General features: G+C 45.4%; 1 protein-coding gene across 1 annotated transcript in view; it reads right to left on the bottom strand.

Moving 5' to 3' along the window:
* Positions 1–3,173: 3,173 nt before the first annotated feature.
* The window catches only part of ppp4r4 (protein phosphatase 4, regulatory subunit 4), a 37,358-nt gene continuing 24,779 nt past the window's right edge, over positions 3,174–15,752 (bottom strand). The window contains exons 22-23 of the mRNA XM_037685683.1: positions 12,304–12,541; positions 3,174–3,557 (exon numbers count right to left, since the gene is read on the bottom strand). Of these exons, the coding sequence (XP_037541611.1) occupies positions 3,518–3,557; positions 12,304–12,541 (278 nt within the window). The 3' untranslated portion in view covers positions 3,174–3,517. The remainder of the gene's footprint in view (positions 3,558–12,303; positions 12,542–15,752) is intronic.

The raw sequence follows: 15,752 nt of genomic DNA, 5'->3' as shown, positions 1-15,752 counted from the left end.
AGTGTATGCGGTCCAGTGCAGCGAGGACTGTCCAGACCTCTACATTGGAGAAACTAAACAGCCTCTTCACAGACGCATGACTCAACACAGGAGAGCCACCTCCTCTGGACAAGATTCAGCTGTTCACCTCCATCTCACAGATAAGGGACACTCTTTTGAGGACCAAAATGTGCACATTTTGGACCGAGAACACAGATGGTTTGAGAGGGGTGTGAAGGAAGCAATTTATGTAAAAAGAGAAAAACCATCTCTTAACAGAGGAGGAGGCCTCAGATTTCCACTTTCAAAAACATATAATGCAACTTTAAGACAGATTCCCAGCCGGTTTTCACACCTGATGGGAACAGAGGGGCCTCGTCTGTGAATTAGAGGAACAAAGACCTACTGTTTTAGGTTTTAGGTGTGAACTGCCAATCTACATATATGTGTGTGTGTGTGTGTGTGTGTGTGTCTTATCTCACTCAGTCTTATAACCTGTATCTCTCACTCTCTGCTCTTTGAATTGAGAAAGCTCCTCGGATGAGGAGCGAAACATCTTCTGTTACAAATAAAGTCCAGTTGTTTTTGTATTGAACGCTTTTTGAAGTCTTTAAAATTCTTTTGTTGACCTTCAAGTGCCTAAATGGCCTCGCACCCCTTTACCTCTCTGAGCTTCTGGAACCTTACGTTCCCTCTCGGGCCCGAGATCATCCGATCAGCTGCTTTTGGCTGTTCCAAAAACAAGACTGAAGCTCAGAGGAGATCAGGCATTTTCAGTCATGGGCCCCAAACTCTGGAACAACCTGCCCCCCAACATTAGGAAGGCCACCTCCCTTCCTGGGTTCAAATCTCTGCTAAAAACATCTGTTCTCACAGGCCTTTCACACAGTGTGAGATGACAGTGTTTGTTTATTTTTTTGTGTGTTCCTTTGTTTTAAATGCTTTTTATTAATTCTTCAGTATTATCATTAGTGTATGGTGTTTTTTCCCCATTAATTTTACTCCCATTGATGTTGTTGTTAAGCACTTTGATAACAGTTTCTGTTTTAAATGTGCCTTATGAATAAAGTTGACTTGACTTCTCCAGAGTCTTTTGTTTCGCTGCCCACAGCCTCTTTTGGGTCTCTTCTCTTTGACGTTTGACAAAAAGCCACAGACTGAGCAGAATATTCAATAAATCTATGAGATCCTCCATTTTGGTAGTGTATCTTTTTAGGGTCTTCTTCTTCTTAATACCTTTAGTGATGGTTAGTATATAGCTTAAGGGAGCACTACCACCACCAGCTGGTAGGTGAGTTGGATTCTGGACCCCACTTACAGAACTGGTCCTGAAGTGCATATGGAAATGCAACATGGACCGAACTGAGCTGAGCTGAACCGAGTCGAGCTGATCCGAGCTGTCACTATGGAAAAGGCCCATTAGATTATAGTAGAGCTGGTCCAGTGTACATATTTGTCCCTCTGGTGGCACACTGCACAAGATGTGCAAATTTAGGGAGGACAGTCTTTAGGCATGCTTGGATAAAATCCCCAGCAATGAAATTAATGCCATCAGGGTGGACTTGCTGCTATCCATGCGGACTATTCATGCTGCTGATCTCTTGCTGATTTATTTCATGTTGCTGTGTGTACATTTGTCCTCATCTTCTCACACAGACTCATGCTTGTGCTGCTGTTGTTTGGTGAATTGTTTTTGTACTACTAGTGTGTAGTGTATTCTTAGTATTTCTTAGTTCATATCTTAGATCTTATTACTGTTTTTCCTTGTACAATTTATACTTTTGTTGGATGTAACAGGGACTCTGTGTACACAATTTTGTTCCACCACATGTACCACATGAGATTCAAATGATAATAAAGAACGTTGACCTTAATCTTGACCTTGATCTATTGACTGTGTTGTCGATCCATGTTGGATGGTGGTTGGATGATGGTCGTATGGATGAATGATTGTTAGATGAAAGTTAGATGTGATTGGATGGTTGGATGATGGATGGTTGGATGATAGATGATTGTTGGATGTTGGTTGGATGACAGATGATATTTAGATGATGGTTAGATGATGTTAGATGAAAGTTAGATTATGGTTGGATTATAGAAGACAATTAGATGATGTTTGGATGATAGAAGAAAGTTAGATGGTTGGATGATTGATGATGGTTGGATGATGCAGCAGCCCGATTTTTAAACAGTACAGGCAAAAGAGAGCACATTACACCAGTTTTGGCCTCACTGCACTGGTTACCGGTTCACCTTCGAATCCAGTTCAAAATACTCATGTATGTCTACAAATCACTGAACAGTCCCCCCCCCCCCCCCATCTCTCTGATCTGCTACAACCGTATGTCCCACCATGCTCCCTGAGGTCAGCGGACCAGTTGCTCCTCACAGTTCCAGGAACTCGTCTTAAGCGCAGAGGTGACAGGGCCTTCTCTGTAGCAGGACCAAGACTTTGGAACGAGTTACCTCTGCTTGTCAGACAGGCCCCTCCCTCTCGGTTTTCAAGTCCTGTTTAAAAACTCACTACTATTCAGTAGCTTTCAACACAAGAGGATCTGTGTTTGATCCTGTATGCTCCACACTGGTTTGTCGTCATTATCTGCATCGTTTTTATGTCTATATTCTGATTTACCTCATTTTGTATATTTCTTTGTGTGTTACCTGTTGTTCTGTCTGTACAGCACTTTGGTTGGCCTTGTTGCTGTTTTAAGTGCTTTATAAATAAAGTGGTATGGTATGATGTTGGATCATGGTTGGATGATAAAAGAAAGTTAGATGGCGATTGGATGGTTGGATGATTGATGATGGTTGGTTGATAGATGATTGTTGGATGATAGTTGGCTGATAGATGATTGTTGGATGATGGTTGGATGTTAGATGATGTTTGGGTGGTTGGATGATAGTTAGATGAAAGTTAGATGATGTTGGATGGTTGGATGATAGATGATGGTTGGATGATGTTTGATGATTGTATGATGGTTGAATGATGGTTGGATGATATATGATAGTTAGATGAAAGTTTGATTATGGTTGGATGATAGATGATGGTTGGATGATGGTTGATGATTGATTGATGGTTGGATGATGGCTGGATGATAAATGTTGGATGAATGATGACCGTTGTTCTTGCTTTTTAAACAGATTTTTAAAACAGTTTAAATTTGAGATATAAAATCTGTCAAACTTTTGTTCAGTTTTTTATTTTTAAATATTTTCATGTTCCTCTGCTGCCATCTTTGTTCATCATGTTCAACTCAACATGGCTGCTGCCATGACATCACCACACATCCACCCAGTCATCAAGCAGCTGCATAAAACTCCGACCAATCAGATGAAGCCAAAGTTCTGCGCGTGTTGTCCTGATCCAATCAGGTGAAGGGTTCCGTGGTTAGAACACAGTGATCCGTGGAGATAGTCACAGCTACCTCTTTAAGGTAGACATGATGCTGTGTTGCATTCTGTGTAGTTCCTTGAGTCTGCTGCTCCCAGTCAGCTGATTGACCAATGATCCAGAGTAGGTAAGATGACACCATTGCCTTCAGTCTTGCCCGGACTGGAAAGAACTGGACTTCCTGTTTCTGTCAAGAGAAGCACAAAGATCCATTCAAACTGAGCCAAAACAAACCAGATGTGGTTCTAGACAATAACCAGAACTGGGTCAGCAACAGAACTGAACCAGAACAAACCAGAGTTAGGACCTGAAATGTTTGAGTAAGAAAATCTAGTCCTGAACCCGTTCAGTCCAGGTAATCTAGTCCTGAACTGGGTCGGCCTGAACTCCAAACAGATGTGTAAGTAAAACTTTATTTATATAGCTCTTCTCAAGATCCATCCATCCATCCATTTTCTTCCGCTTATCTGGGGTCGGGTCATGGGGGTAGCAGCCTAAGTAGGGAGGCCCAGACTTCCCTCTCCCCAGCCACTTGGGCCAGCTCTTCCGGGGGAATCCCGAGGCGTTCCCAGGCCAGCCGAGAAACATAGTCCCTCTAGCATGTCCTGGGTCTTCCTCTGGGCCTCCTTCCGGTGGGACGTGTCCGGAACACCTCACCAGGGAGGCGTCCTGAAGGCATCCTAAACAGATGCCCAAGCCACCTCAACTGGCTCCTCTTGACGTGGAGAAGCAGCGGCTCTACTCTGAGTCCCTCCCAGATGATCGAGCTTCTCACCCTGTCTCTAAGGGAGAGCCCAGACACCCTGCGGAGAAAACTCATTTCGGCCGCTTGTATCCGAGATCTCATTCTTTCGGTCACAACCCAAAGCTCATGACCATAGATGAGGGTAGGAACGTAGATCGATCGGTAAATTGAGAGCTTCGCCTTTTGACTCGGCTCTCTCTTCACCACGACAGACCTGTACAACGCCTGCTTCACTGCAGATGCTGCACCTATCCGCCTATCGATCTTGCGCTCCATTTTTCCCTCATTCGTGAACAAGACCCCAAGATACTTGAACTCCTCCACTTGGGGTAGGACCTCTTTCCTGACCCGGAGAGGGCACTCTACCCTTTTCCGGCTCAAGACCATGGCCTCGGATTTGGAGGAACTGATCTTCATCCCGGCCGCGTCGCATTCGGCTGCGAACCTCTCCAGCGAAAGCTGTAGATCACGATCTGATGAAGCCAATAAGACCACATCATCTGCAAAAAGCAGAGACGCAATCCTAAGGCCACCAAAACGGATCCCCTCAACACCTTGGCTGCACCTAGAAATTCTGTCCATAAAAGTTATGAACAGAATCGTTGACAAAGGGCAACCTTGGCGGAGTCCAACTCTCACCGGGAACAAGCCCGACTTACTGCCGGCGATGCGGACCACGCTCTGACACCGGTCATACAGGGACCTAACAGCCCGTATCAAAGGGCCCGGTACCCCATACTCCCAGAGTACCCCCCACAGGGTCCCCCGAGGGACGCGGTCGAACGCCTTCTCCAAGTCCTCAAAGCACATGTAGACTGGTTGGGCAAACTCCCACGCACCCTCCAGGACCCTGCTGAGAGTGTAGAGCTGGTCCAGTGTTTCACGGCCAGGACAAAAACCGCACTGCTCCTCCTGAATCCGAGGTTCGACTATCCGACGGACCCTCCTGTCCAGAACCCCCGAATAGACCTTACCAGGGAGGCTTAAGAGCGTGTGTTTTATGAAATTAGTTTAACAGGGGTCGTGAACGGTCGGCACCGGATATTCACACGATAGGAAAATGAAACACAAGTAGACTGTCCTGCTAGAATAATAGTGCCATTTTATTAATCTGCCACAGAAGAACAGCCAAGCAAAGAAAAACATGTACACTCGTACACTCTTAACACACAAATTGATATGAAAGTCCTCTCACCGTTGACACTTTGATCGGGAAGCCTTTCGACCCGATGACAGGTAAATCACATCAAAACTGTTACTGGGCACCGCGCGCTGGTCCTCAGCAAGACTTCAGACTTCCCTTGCCTGTCACACCTCCTATATATCCCTCCCTGACCGGATCGCGTGAGAGCAGTGAAAAACAAGTTTGATGATTGTCAGGAGGACAGATCTCATTAAAACATGTTTTCCATCATCAAAGCAGTCTGTGCAACAGAGCGATGGCTCATAAAAACATGTCCTTCAAACCCAAAGTTTGTGGGTGGTTGAAAGACCTGTCTACATCAAACCCTGGGTCACTGTAACCTTAAGATGGGTCAGATCCCAGGTTAGAGCATCCCCCGGAGGACTTTAATTACTCCAAAACACATCTGCAGCACAGGCCTGACTTTGGACAGATAAGCTGCATATAAAGTGAGTATAAATTGACATAAAAGCATCAAAATAATCATTCCTATATCAGCGTGATTCCCCTGTAGTTGGAACACACTCTACGGTCCCCCTTTTTGAATAGGGGGACCACCACCCCGGTCTGCCAATCCAGGGGAACTTCCCCCGATGTCCACGCAATATTGCAGAGTCGCATAAGCCAACACAACCCTACAACATCCAGAGCCTTAAGGAACTCTGGGTGAATCTCATCCACCCCTGGGGCCCTGCCACCGAGGAGCTTTTTAACCACCTCGGTGACCTCAGCACCAGAGATTGGAGGGCCCAACCCTGAGTCCCCAGGCTCCGCTTCCTCAGTGGAAGACATGCCAGTGGGATTGAGGAGGTCTTCAAAGTATTCCGCCCACCGACCCACAACATCCGGAGTTGAGGTCAGCAGCACACCACTCCCACTATAAACAGTTTTGGTGGCATACCGCTTTCCCCCCTGAGATGCCGGAAGGTGGACCAGAATCGCCTTGAAGCCATGCGGAAGTCATTTTCCATGGCTCTCCGAACTCCTCCCATGCCCGAGTTTTTGCCTCAGCGACCACCCGAGCCGCATGTCGCTTGGACTGCTGGTACCCATCAGCTGCTTCCGGGGTCCCACAGGCCAAAAAGGCCCGATTGGACTCCTTCTTCAGCCTGACAGCATCCCTCACCGACGGTGTCCACCATCGGGTTCGAGGGTTGCCGCCGCGACAGGCACCGACAACCTTGCGGCCGCAGCTCCGGTAAGGCGCCTCGACAATAGAGGCACGAAACATGGTCCACTCAGACTCAATGTCCCCCACCTCCCTCGGAACATGTTCAAGGTTCTCCTGGAGGTAGGAGTTAAAACTCCGTCTCACAGGAGACTCTGCCAGACGTTTCCAGCAAACCCTCACAATACGTTTAGGTCTGCCAGGTCTGACCGGCATCCTCCCCCACCATCGGAGCCAACTCACCATCAGGTAGTGATCAGTTGACAGCTCCGCCCCTCTCTTCACACGAGTGTCCAAGACATGTGGCCGCAGATCAGATGAGACGATGACAAAGTCGATCATCGAACTGTGGCCTAGGGTGTCCTGGTACCAAGAGCACATATGGGCACCCTTATGCTTGAACAAGGTGTTCGTTATTGACAATCCATGACAAGTACAGAAGTCCAACAACAGAACACCACTCTGGTTCAGATCAGGGGGGCCGTTCCTCCCAACCACACCCCTCCAGGTCTCACTGTCATTGCCCACATGAGCATTGAAGTCCCCCAATAGAACAAGGGAGTCCCCTGGAGGTGTACTTTCCAGTACCCCCTCCAAGGACTCCAGAAAGGGTGGATAATCTGAACTGCCGTTTGGTGCATAAGCACAAACGACAGTCAGAACCCGTCCCCCCACACGTAGGCAGAGGGAGGCCACCCTCTCATTCACCGGGGTGAACCCCAACACACAGGCACCAAGTTGGGGGGCAATAAGTATGCCCACTCATGCTCGGCGCCTCTCACCAGGGACAACTCCAGAGTGGAAGAGTGTCCAGCCCCTCTAAAGGAAACTGGTTCCAGAGCCCGAACCATGCGTAGAGGTGAGTCCAACTATTTCTAGCCGGAATCTTTCAGCCTCACAAACCAGCTCAGGCTTCTTCCCCACCAGTGAGGTGACATTCCATGTCCCAATAGCCAGCTTCTGTAAGCGAGGATCAGACCGCCAGGGTCCCCGCCCTCGGCTACCACCCATCCCACATTGCACCCGACCCCTTTGGCCCCTCCCACAGGTGGTGAGCCCATGGGACGGGGGACCCACGTCTCCTCTTCGGGCTGTGCCCGGCCGAGCTCCATGGGTAAAAGCCCGGCCACCAGGCACTCGCTCGCATGCCCCACCTCCAGGCCCGGCTCCAGAGTGGGGCCCCGGTGACCCACGTCCGGGCAAGGGAACACTAGGTCCATTTATTTGTCTCATCTTCGGGGTCTTTGGGCTGCACTTTGTCTGGTCCCTCACCTAGGACCTGTCTGCCATGGGTGACCCTACTAGGGGCATAAAGCCCCTGACAGCATAGCTCCTAGGACCATTGGGACACTCAAACCCCTCCACCACGGTAAGGTGGCAGTCTAGGGATGATTAGCTTTTAGTTTGGTGTGGGGGACAATGAGCACGTTTTGATTACGGGACCTGATCAGGGTGTAGGGATGCCAACATTCTGAAAGCTCCAAGTCAAAACAAAACCTTGAAATTTGCCTGATAATGAACTGGGAGCCAGTGGAGTTGCTTTAGAAGTGGAGTTCTATTTCATCCTGACATTCAGAGGGTGGTGCTGAAACCTTCCCTGCATGCATGCATCGTTCAAGTAGTAATAGCAAAACAAGTCACAGATGTGACATGTCGGATGATTAACCAGAGGGCGTAGGCTGGCATCATCCACGGCCCTGCTCCTTTTGTCTTCTCCTGTGCGGTTCACTTTACTACTGACCTTGGACCTTCTCACCGTCGCTACACGCCCAGGTGCCTGTTGGCAGGAGTTGCAGTGTGCCGTCCTATGGGCTGCGACGAGTTAGCGTGGGTCAAGGTGTTTCTGCTGGTTGATGAGAAAGACTGTTTGTTGCCTCCCCCTCCTGACTACAGTGTTTGAATACGGTGTTGTGAGTATTACAGTAGAGTTGCTATCGACGAGAGCGGTAAGTGCCTCTCTAAGTTATCGTTTGTTAATAAAGTGACGAGGCAGCGTTCCTCGCTCCGTCTCCCTTTCTTAGCAGGAGTTAACATGGTTAGCGGCTAAGTTTGTTTTGCGGTAGCTTTTCTGCTCTGCTCCCAATCTTCAGTTAAGCCTTGATGGAGTTACAGTGTTAGCTCTCTTGTTTTACTGGTCCAGTGGCATCGTGGAAATGGCAGCATTTCTCTCAAGTTGTTTGGCCTACCTCCTGCTCAGCTTGGACTCAGCTAATTGTTAGCAGCTAAGCTGTTGTTTTGCTTTAATTGATGAAGATAATAATAATAATAATAATCATTTTATTTAAAAAGCGCCTTTCATGATGATTTCAAGATGCATCTCCTCTCCCAAAAATTTCTTCAGTTAAGCTAATGGTGCTGTTAGCCTCTACTTAATTTGTTTTAATTGGTGACGTAGTATACAGGGGGGCTCATGGAGTTTCCACCGGGGGGGCTATAACTCCAAAATAAACTATATATATATGTATACAAACCGGATTCCAAAAAAGTTTGGACACTAAACAAATTGTGAATAAAAACTGAATGCAATCATGTGGAGATGGCAAATGTCAATATTTAATTCGTAATATAACATAGATGACAGATCAAAAGTTTAATCTGAGTAAATGTAACATTTCAAAGGGAAAAATATGTTAATTCAAAATTTCACAGTGTCAACAAATCCCCAAAAAGTTGGGACAAGTAGCAATAAGTGGCTGGAAAAAGGAAATTGAGCATATAACGAACAGCTGAAAGACCAATTAACACTAATTAAGTGTCCTTGGGTGTCATGAAAGGCACTTTTTAAATAAAATGATTATTAATATTATTATTATAATTAGGTCAATTGACAACATGACTGGGTATAAAACGAGCTTCTCAGAGTGTCAGTGTCTCTCAGAAGCCAAGATTGTAAGAGGATCACCAATTCCACCATTGTTGCGCAGAAAGATAGTGCAACAATACCAGAATGGTGTTACCCAGCGTAAAATAGCAAAGACTTTTAAATTATCATCATCAACCGTGCATAACATCATCAAAAGATTCAGAGAATCTGGAACAATCGCTGTGCGTAAGGGTCAAGGCCGTAAAACTCTACTGGATGCTCGTGATCTCCGGGCCCTTAAACGTCACTGCACCTCAAACAGGAATGACACTGTCAAGGAAATAACAGAATGGGCTCAGGAATACTTTCAGAAAGCATTGTCAGTGAACACAATCCACCGTGCCATCCGCCGTTGCCAGCTGAAACTCTACAGTGCAAAGAGGAAGCCATTTCTAAGCAAGCTCCACAAGCTCAGACGTTTGCACTGGGCCAGGGGTCATTTAAAATGGAGTGTGGCAAAATGGAAGACTGTTCTGTGGTCAGATGAGTCACGATTTGAAGTTCTTTATGGAACACTGGGACGCCATGTCATCTGGACCAGAGAGGACAAGGATAACCCAAGTTGTTATCAACGCTCCATTCAGAAGCCTGCATCACTGATGGTACGGGGTTGCATGAGCGCTTGTGGCATGGGCTGCTTGCATGTCTGGAAAGGCACCATTAATGCAGAGAACTATGTTCAGGTTCTAGAACAACATATGCTCCCATCTAGACGTCATCTCTTTCAGGGAAGACCCTGCATTTTTCAACACGATAATGCCAGACCACATTCTGCAGCAATCACAACATCATGGCTATGTAGGAGAAGGATCCGGGTACTGAAAAGGCCAGCCTGCAGTCCAGATCTTTCACCTATAGAGAACATTTGGCGCATCATAAAGAGGAAGGTGCCACAAAGAAGGCCCAAGACGATTGAACAGTTAGAGGCCTGTATTAGACATGAATGGGAGAGCATTCCTATTTCTAAACTTGAGAAACTGGTCTCCTCTGTCCCCAGACGTCTGTTGAGTGTTGGAAGAAGAAGGGGGGATGCCACACAGTGGTAAAAATGGACTTGTCCCAACTTTTTTGGGATTTGTTGACGCCATGATATTTGGAAACAACAGATTTTCCCCTTAACATTCATACATTCTCTCAGTTTAAACTTTTGATCTGTGATTTGTGTTCTATTCTGAATAAAATATTAGATGTTGGCACCTCCACATCATTGCATTCAGTTTTTATTCACAATTTGTTTAGTGTCCCAACTTTTTTGGAATCCGGTTTTTAAGTTACGTGAGCTCTTTTTTAAAACTTAAGGTTTCTAAGAACCAGCGTTAAATCTACTGTCAAACACAAGAAGATTCTCTTTTGTTCTTGGGTTGTAGCTGCACCTGACACAAGTTGTCTTGAGTGTGGTCTGGGTACTATGAAATATGAAGCATCTGAAGCGAAACCTGCTCCATTTGTCCAAAAAGTCTGGTCTCAATTAAAGATCATGAGTCCTATGACGAGATAATGGCCCAAAACAAACGTTAAAACAAAATTTGCTCTTTAGAAGTTCTTCTATGAGATCCGATCTATGAAAGGAGCTGAAACATGGAGTAGGGTTGACCTTTAAAATGTGAGACAGCTGAGGAAGTTAACCAGTAAACAGAAATACCTGCTCCAGTTGCAGAAATCTGACAGAAACTGACAAATCACTCATCTGTAGTGACTGCAGGTTGAACAAGAAAATGTGAAGTTAAAGGAAACATCCTTTGTCCCAAGGCCAGTTTAAGTATCATTAATATTTTTCTTTCTTTATGAATCAATTGTAACCATTTTCACATTTTTCAACAACCAAAATGGATTTTGTTTTTTAATGTTATGGCTAGGTATTAAAATAAAAATAACATTTAGCCCTCCCCACTACCCAGTTATGTTGCTCCTATTTTGAAATGTAACCGGAAGTTCTGTGTTAAGAGAGGCGGAAAGAGAAGTTATGGAGACGCCGCTAATGTCAAACCGACATCTTTATTTAAATGCCAGACAGGGTCCTAGCCCATTGATACCAGCCGTCACTGATAGTATCTATACCTCTGCTCCCAATTTTTTCCAACCTCATAGACGGTCTTGGGCTGAGCACCTACAAGTTTGTTGTTTTGCTTAGTTGGTGATGACAGCAGCTCTCTTCCTCTCCCAAATTTTTTAGTTGAGTTGACTGTGACAGCAGTGTTTGTTCCTTTTACTTGACCACAGAGACGGTCTTGGATTCAGCTAACTGTGTTAGCATCTCTAGGTTTGTTTCTTAATTGGTGACGATAGTGTTGCGCCTCCGCTCCCAATTTAGTCGACCTCATAAATGGTCTTGGACTGGGTTGACTGTGTCTCTAAATTGGTTGTTTTGCTAGGCTGCTGCTTGCTTTAATTGGTGACGATAGTGTCCCACTTCCACTCCCAATTTTAGCCAGCCTCATAACCTGTTTAGATTGAGCTAATGATGTTACCCCCCCACACACACACACTCAAAATTGGTTGGTTTGCTGTAGTTGGGTTGGGTTAGAAAACAGAAGAAAACATAAAAAATATAAAATGAAAACAGAAGAAAATATATAAAATGCAGAAGAGCAGCAGCAGTGAGACAAGCGGCAGCACCAAACACAGGCGCCATCATACCAGGAGTAAGTATCATACATGTGGTCTGAACAGAAACCAGGATAAACCGGGTCCTGACCGTGGCACCACAAGAAACCATCAGAACCTGAGCGCTGTTTCCTGAAGGTTTGTGACGGCAGTGAAAGAACAAGATGAAGTCCAGTGTTTAGCGTTCCGGCTCTACTGGACCAATTGGATTCAACCATGAGAATGTTGAGTTTGGACAGAACCATTGGACCTGTGCTTGAGTTTGAACCAGTAAAACTGGTCCTTACAGCCCAGCTGGGCTCTGGGTCTGATAAAAACATTAAATCTACACAAGAACTTTCAACAGTTGGTTCTAATCAACAGAACTCACGTGGACAACTTCTGGGTCTGACTGTCCTTCAGCCCACAGCTGTGGTCCAAGGTTTTACTGCGCTGGCCCAAGGTCCTGGTTCTGAGGACTCTCTGGTCCAAGCTACTGGTTCTGTGGTCTCTCTGGTCCAGTACACTGGCCTGGTCCAGGAGGCTGGTGGTGTTGCTGCGGATCAAAACCGGCACAGAGGAGGTGGTCTGGGTATTCAAGGTGAAGTGGGAAGTCCTCATGGAGTCATCTGAGAGAAACAGGAAGTGATGTCACAGCAGAGACCCACAGAAATGAGAAACAGGAAGTGATAATAATAATAATAATACATTTTATTTCAGGGTGCCTTTCAAAAACCCAAGGTCACCTTACAAAAACAATTAAAATCAGCAATTAATAAAAACAGAATCAACAAATAATTAAAAATAAGTCACAATAAAACAACACTTAAAACAAAGTTAAAACAAAGTTAAAACAAAGTTAAAGAGAATATGCCTGTTTAAACATGTGTGTTTTCAGTTGTGATTTAAAAGAGGGAAGAGAGTCTGTGTTCCTGATGACAGGAGGGAGTTCCAGAGCTGAGGAGCACAGAGACTGAAGCCTCTGTTCCCCGTGGTGACGAGACGGGCACAAGGAACAATAAAATGAGTGGCAGATGAGGATCTGAGGGAACGGGAAGCAGTGGAGATGTGAAGCAGATCACACAGGTAAGGAGGGGCAAGGTTATGGATGCACTTGAACGTGAGAGTTAAGATTTTAAAATTTATTTTAGCTTCTATGGGCAACCAGTGAAGCTGCTGCAGAACCGGGGTGATGTGTTCTCTGAACAGGGTACAAGTTATGACCCGAGCTGCAGAGTTCTGGAGGAGTTTGAGTTTATGGAGAGTCTTATTCAGGAGACCAAAAAGAAGAGAGTTGCAATAATCAATCCTGGAGGTGATAAGGCTATGGCCAAGGATGGCAGCAGCATGAGGAGTAAGAAAAGGACGAAGTTGGTTGATGTTACGTAAATGGAAGTATGCAGACCGGGTGATAGAGTTAATATGAGATTGAAATGAAAGCGTATTATCAAGTATGACACCCAGACTCTTTACCTGAGGGGAAGGAAGAACATGGGAGTTAATATTGATGGAAAAACTCTGCGATTTGGTTAAAGTGGAGACTGTGCCAACAAGTAAATCTTCTGTTTTCTTACTGTTGAGTTTAAGAAAATTTGAGGAAAACCATGATCTCATTTCCATAAGACAGTCCGATAGGGAGGAAGGTGGAAGAGATGAATTGGGTTTTGAGGAAATGTAGAGCTGGGTGTCATCTGCATAACAGTGAAAATTGACATTATGTTTCTGGAATATGTGGCCAAGAGGGAGCATATAAATAATAAATAAAAGGGGCGCTAATACAGAACCCTGGGGCACACCTGCAGCAACGGGAAACAAACTTGAGGAATGGGTTTTAAATTGAATAAACTGAGTGCGGCCTGAAAGACATGAATTAAACCAAGCAAGTGGAGTATGACTGATGCCAGTGGATGCTAGTCTGTTCAGGAGGATATCATGAGAAATAGTGTCAAATGCCGCACTGAGATCAAAGAGGATGAGAATATTGAGGAGACCAGAATCAGCTGCCATCAAAAGGTCATTGGTGATTCTTAATAAAGCTGTTTCAGTACTATGGTGGGGGCGGAAACCAGACTGGAATTGTTCGTAAAAACTATGTTTATTGAGGAGTGAGTGGAGCTGAGAGGCAACAACTTTCTCAAGGATTTTAGAAATAAAAGGAAGATTAGATATTGGTCGAAGGTTATCAAAATTATTTGGATCTGAACCAGGCTTTTTTAGAATTGGAGTGACAGAAGCTGTTTTCAGAGAAGAAGGAACAATTCCAGTATTAAGGGAAGAGTGAATGATAGTGGTTATGAGAGGAACCAATGTGGGGAGACAAGCTTTAACTAACACTGTGGGAAGAGGGTCAAGCTGGCAGGTGGATGATTTTGATTTATGAATATTTGTTACATCAGATATGGAAGGAAGAGTGAAACTTGAGAGTAAATGACAGGAGGGCAGAGGGGAAAACAGGGGGTCAGCTTCAGTGTTAGCAGCTCTTACAGGGTTAAATTGTTGGTGGATATTGGAAATTTTGTCAGTGAAAAAGGACATGAGAGGGTTACAAAAGTCAGCAGAGTACATGTGGGAGGGAAATGAGTCCGGAGGCTTAGTCATTTTGGCAAAGAGTGAAAACAGAGACTTGGAGTTACCTTCGTTAGAACTGATTAAACCAGAGTAGTATGCAGATTTAGCTGAGACAATTCAGTCCTTATAAAACAAAATATGATTGTTATACCTAAAAAGGTTAAAACTGGTCCTCTGGACATTCAAAAAAAACAAAACAAAGCAAATCAACAAAAAAATGTAGAAACGTTTCGTCTCTCATCCGAGAGACTTCCTCAGTCTGAGGAGCTATATTCAGCTCAGTCTCTTAAATAGCACCTTCTCAGAATGGATCAACCAGTTTTGCTGCTGACAACCAAAACCAGCTGATCACATGCTCAAGAAGGACCATCAGCCTAACAATGGATCATTAGCACCTGATGGCTGTTTACTATTCACAGAGGGCTGAGTGATACTAGCAATCACAGCATTGTAAGAGGGGGACAGTTGAACCTGGAGGCTCCGCCCCTGTTTAATGATGGACGATTTCTTTTCACAAAGATGGCCTCCTTTACTCCTCTCTCAAACCATCGTTCCTCTCTGTCCAGGATGTGAACATCTTCATTCCTGAAAGAGTGACCGCTGGCCTGGAGATGAGTGTAGACCACAGAGTCCTGGCCTGATGATGTTGATCTTCTGTGCTGGTCCATCCTTTTGGCCAGTGGCTGTTTTGTTTCCCCGATTTAAGACTGATCACAGCCTTCCTGACACTGAACAGCATACACAACATTACTCTGTTTGTGCCGGGGGACTGGATCTTTGGGATGAACCAGTCTTTAATGTATTTTGGGGTTTAAAAGCCACTGGGACGTTATGTTTAGAAAATAAATGTCTCAGTTTCTCTGATACTCCCTCAACATCTGGAATGACCACTGGTCTGGGTCTGGGTTCCTCCTTTTCACCTGATGGCTGACTGGAGTCCTGTTTGGGTTTCTTCTCTGCTTTCAGGAAGGCCCAGTTAGGATATCCACATTGCTCTAGAGCCTGTTTTGTGTGGGATTTCTCCTTCTGCCTGGCTTCTGAGCTAGTGGGGATGCTGTCTGCTCTGTGGTACAGAGTCCTGATGACTCCTAACTTGTGCTCCAAAGGGTGATGGGAGTCAAACTGCAAATACTGGTCTGTGTGGGTGGGTTTGCGGTACACCTCAGTTTGCAAATGTCCTCTATCAGAGACTGAGACCTCACAGTCCAAGAAAGCCAACCTGCCATTTTTTACATCTTCTCGTGTGAACTTGATGTATTTATCCACAGAGTT

This window comes from Nematolebias whitei, chromosome 12, assembly GCF_014905685.2.
Source record: "Nematolebias whitei isolate Nwh7 chromosome 12, NemWhi1, whole genome shotgun sequence".
NCBI lineage: Eukaryota > Metazoa > Chordata > Actinopteri > Cyprinodontiformes > Rivulidae > Nematolebias > Nematolebias whitei.
The sequence above is the reverse complement of the archived record's forward strand: the minus strand, read 5'-3'. Positions and strand labels throughout refer to the sequence as shown.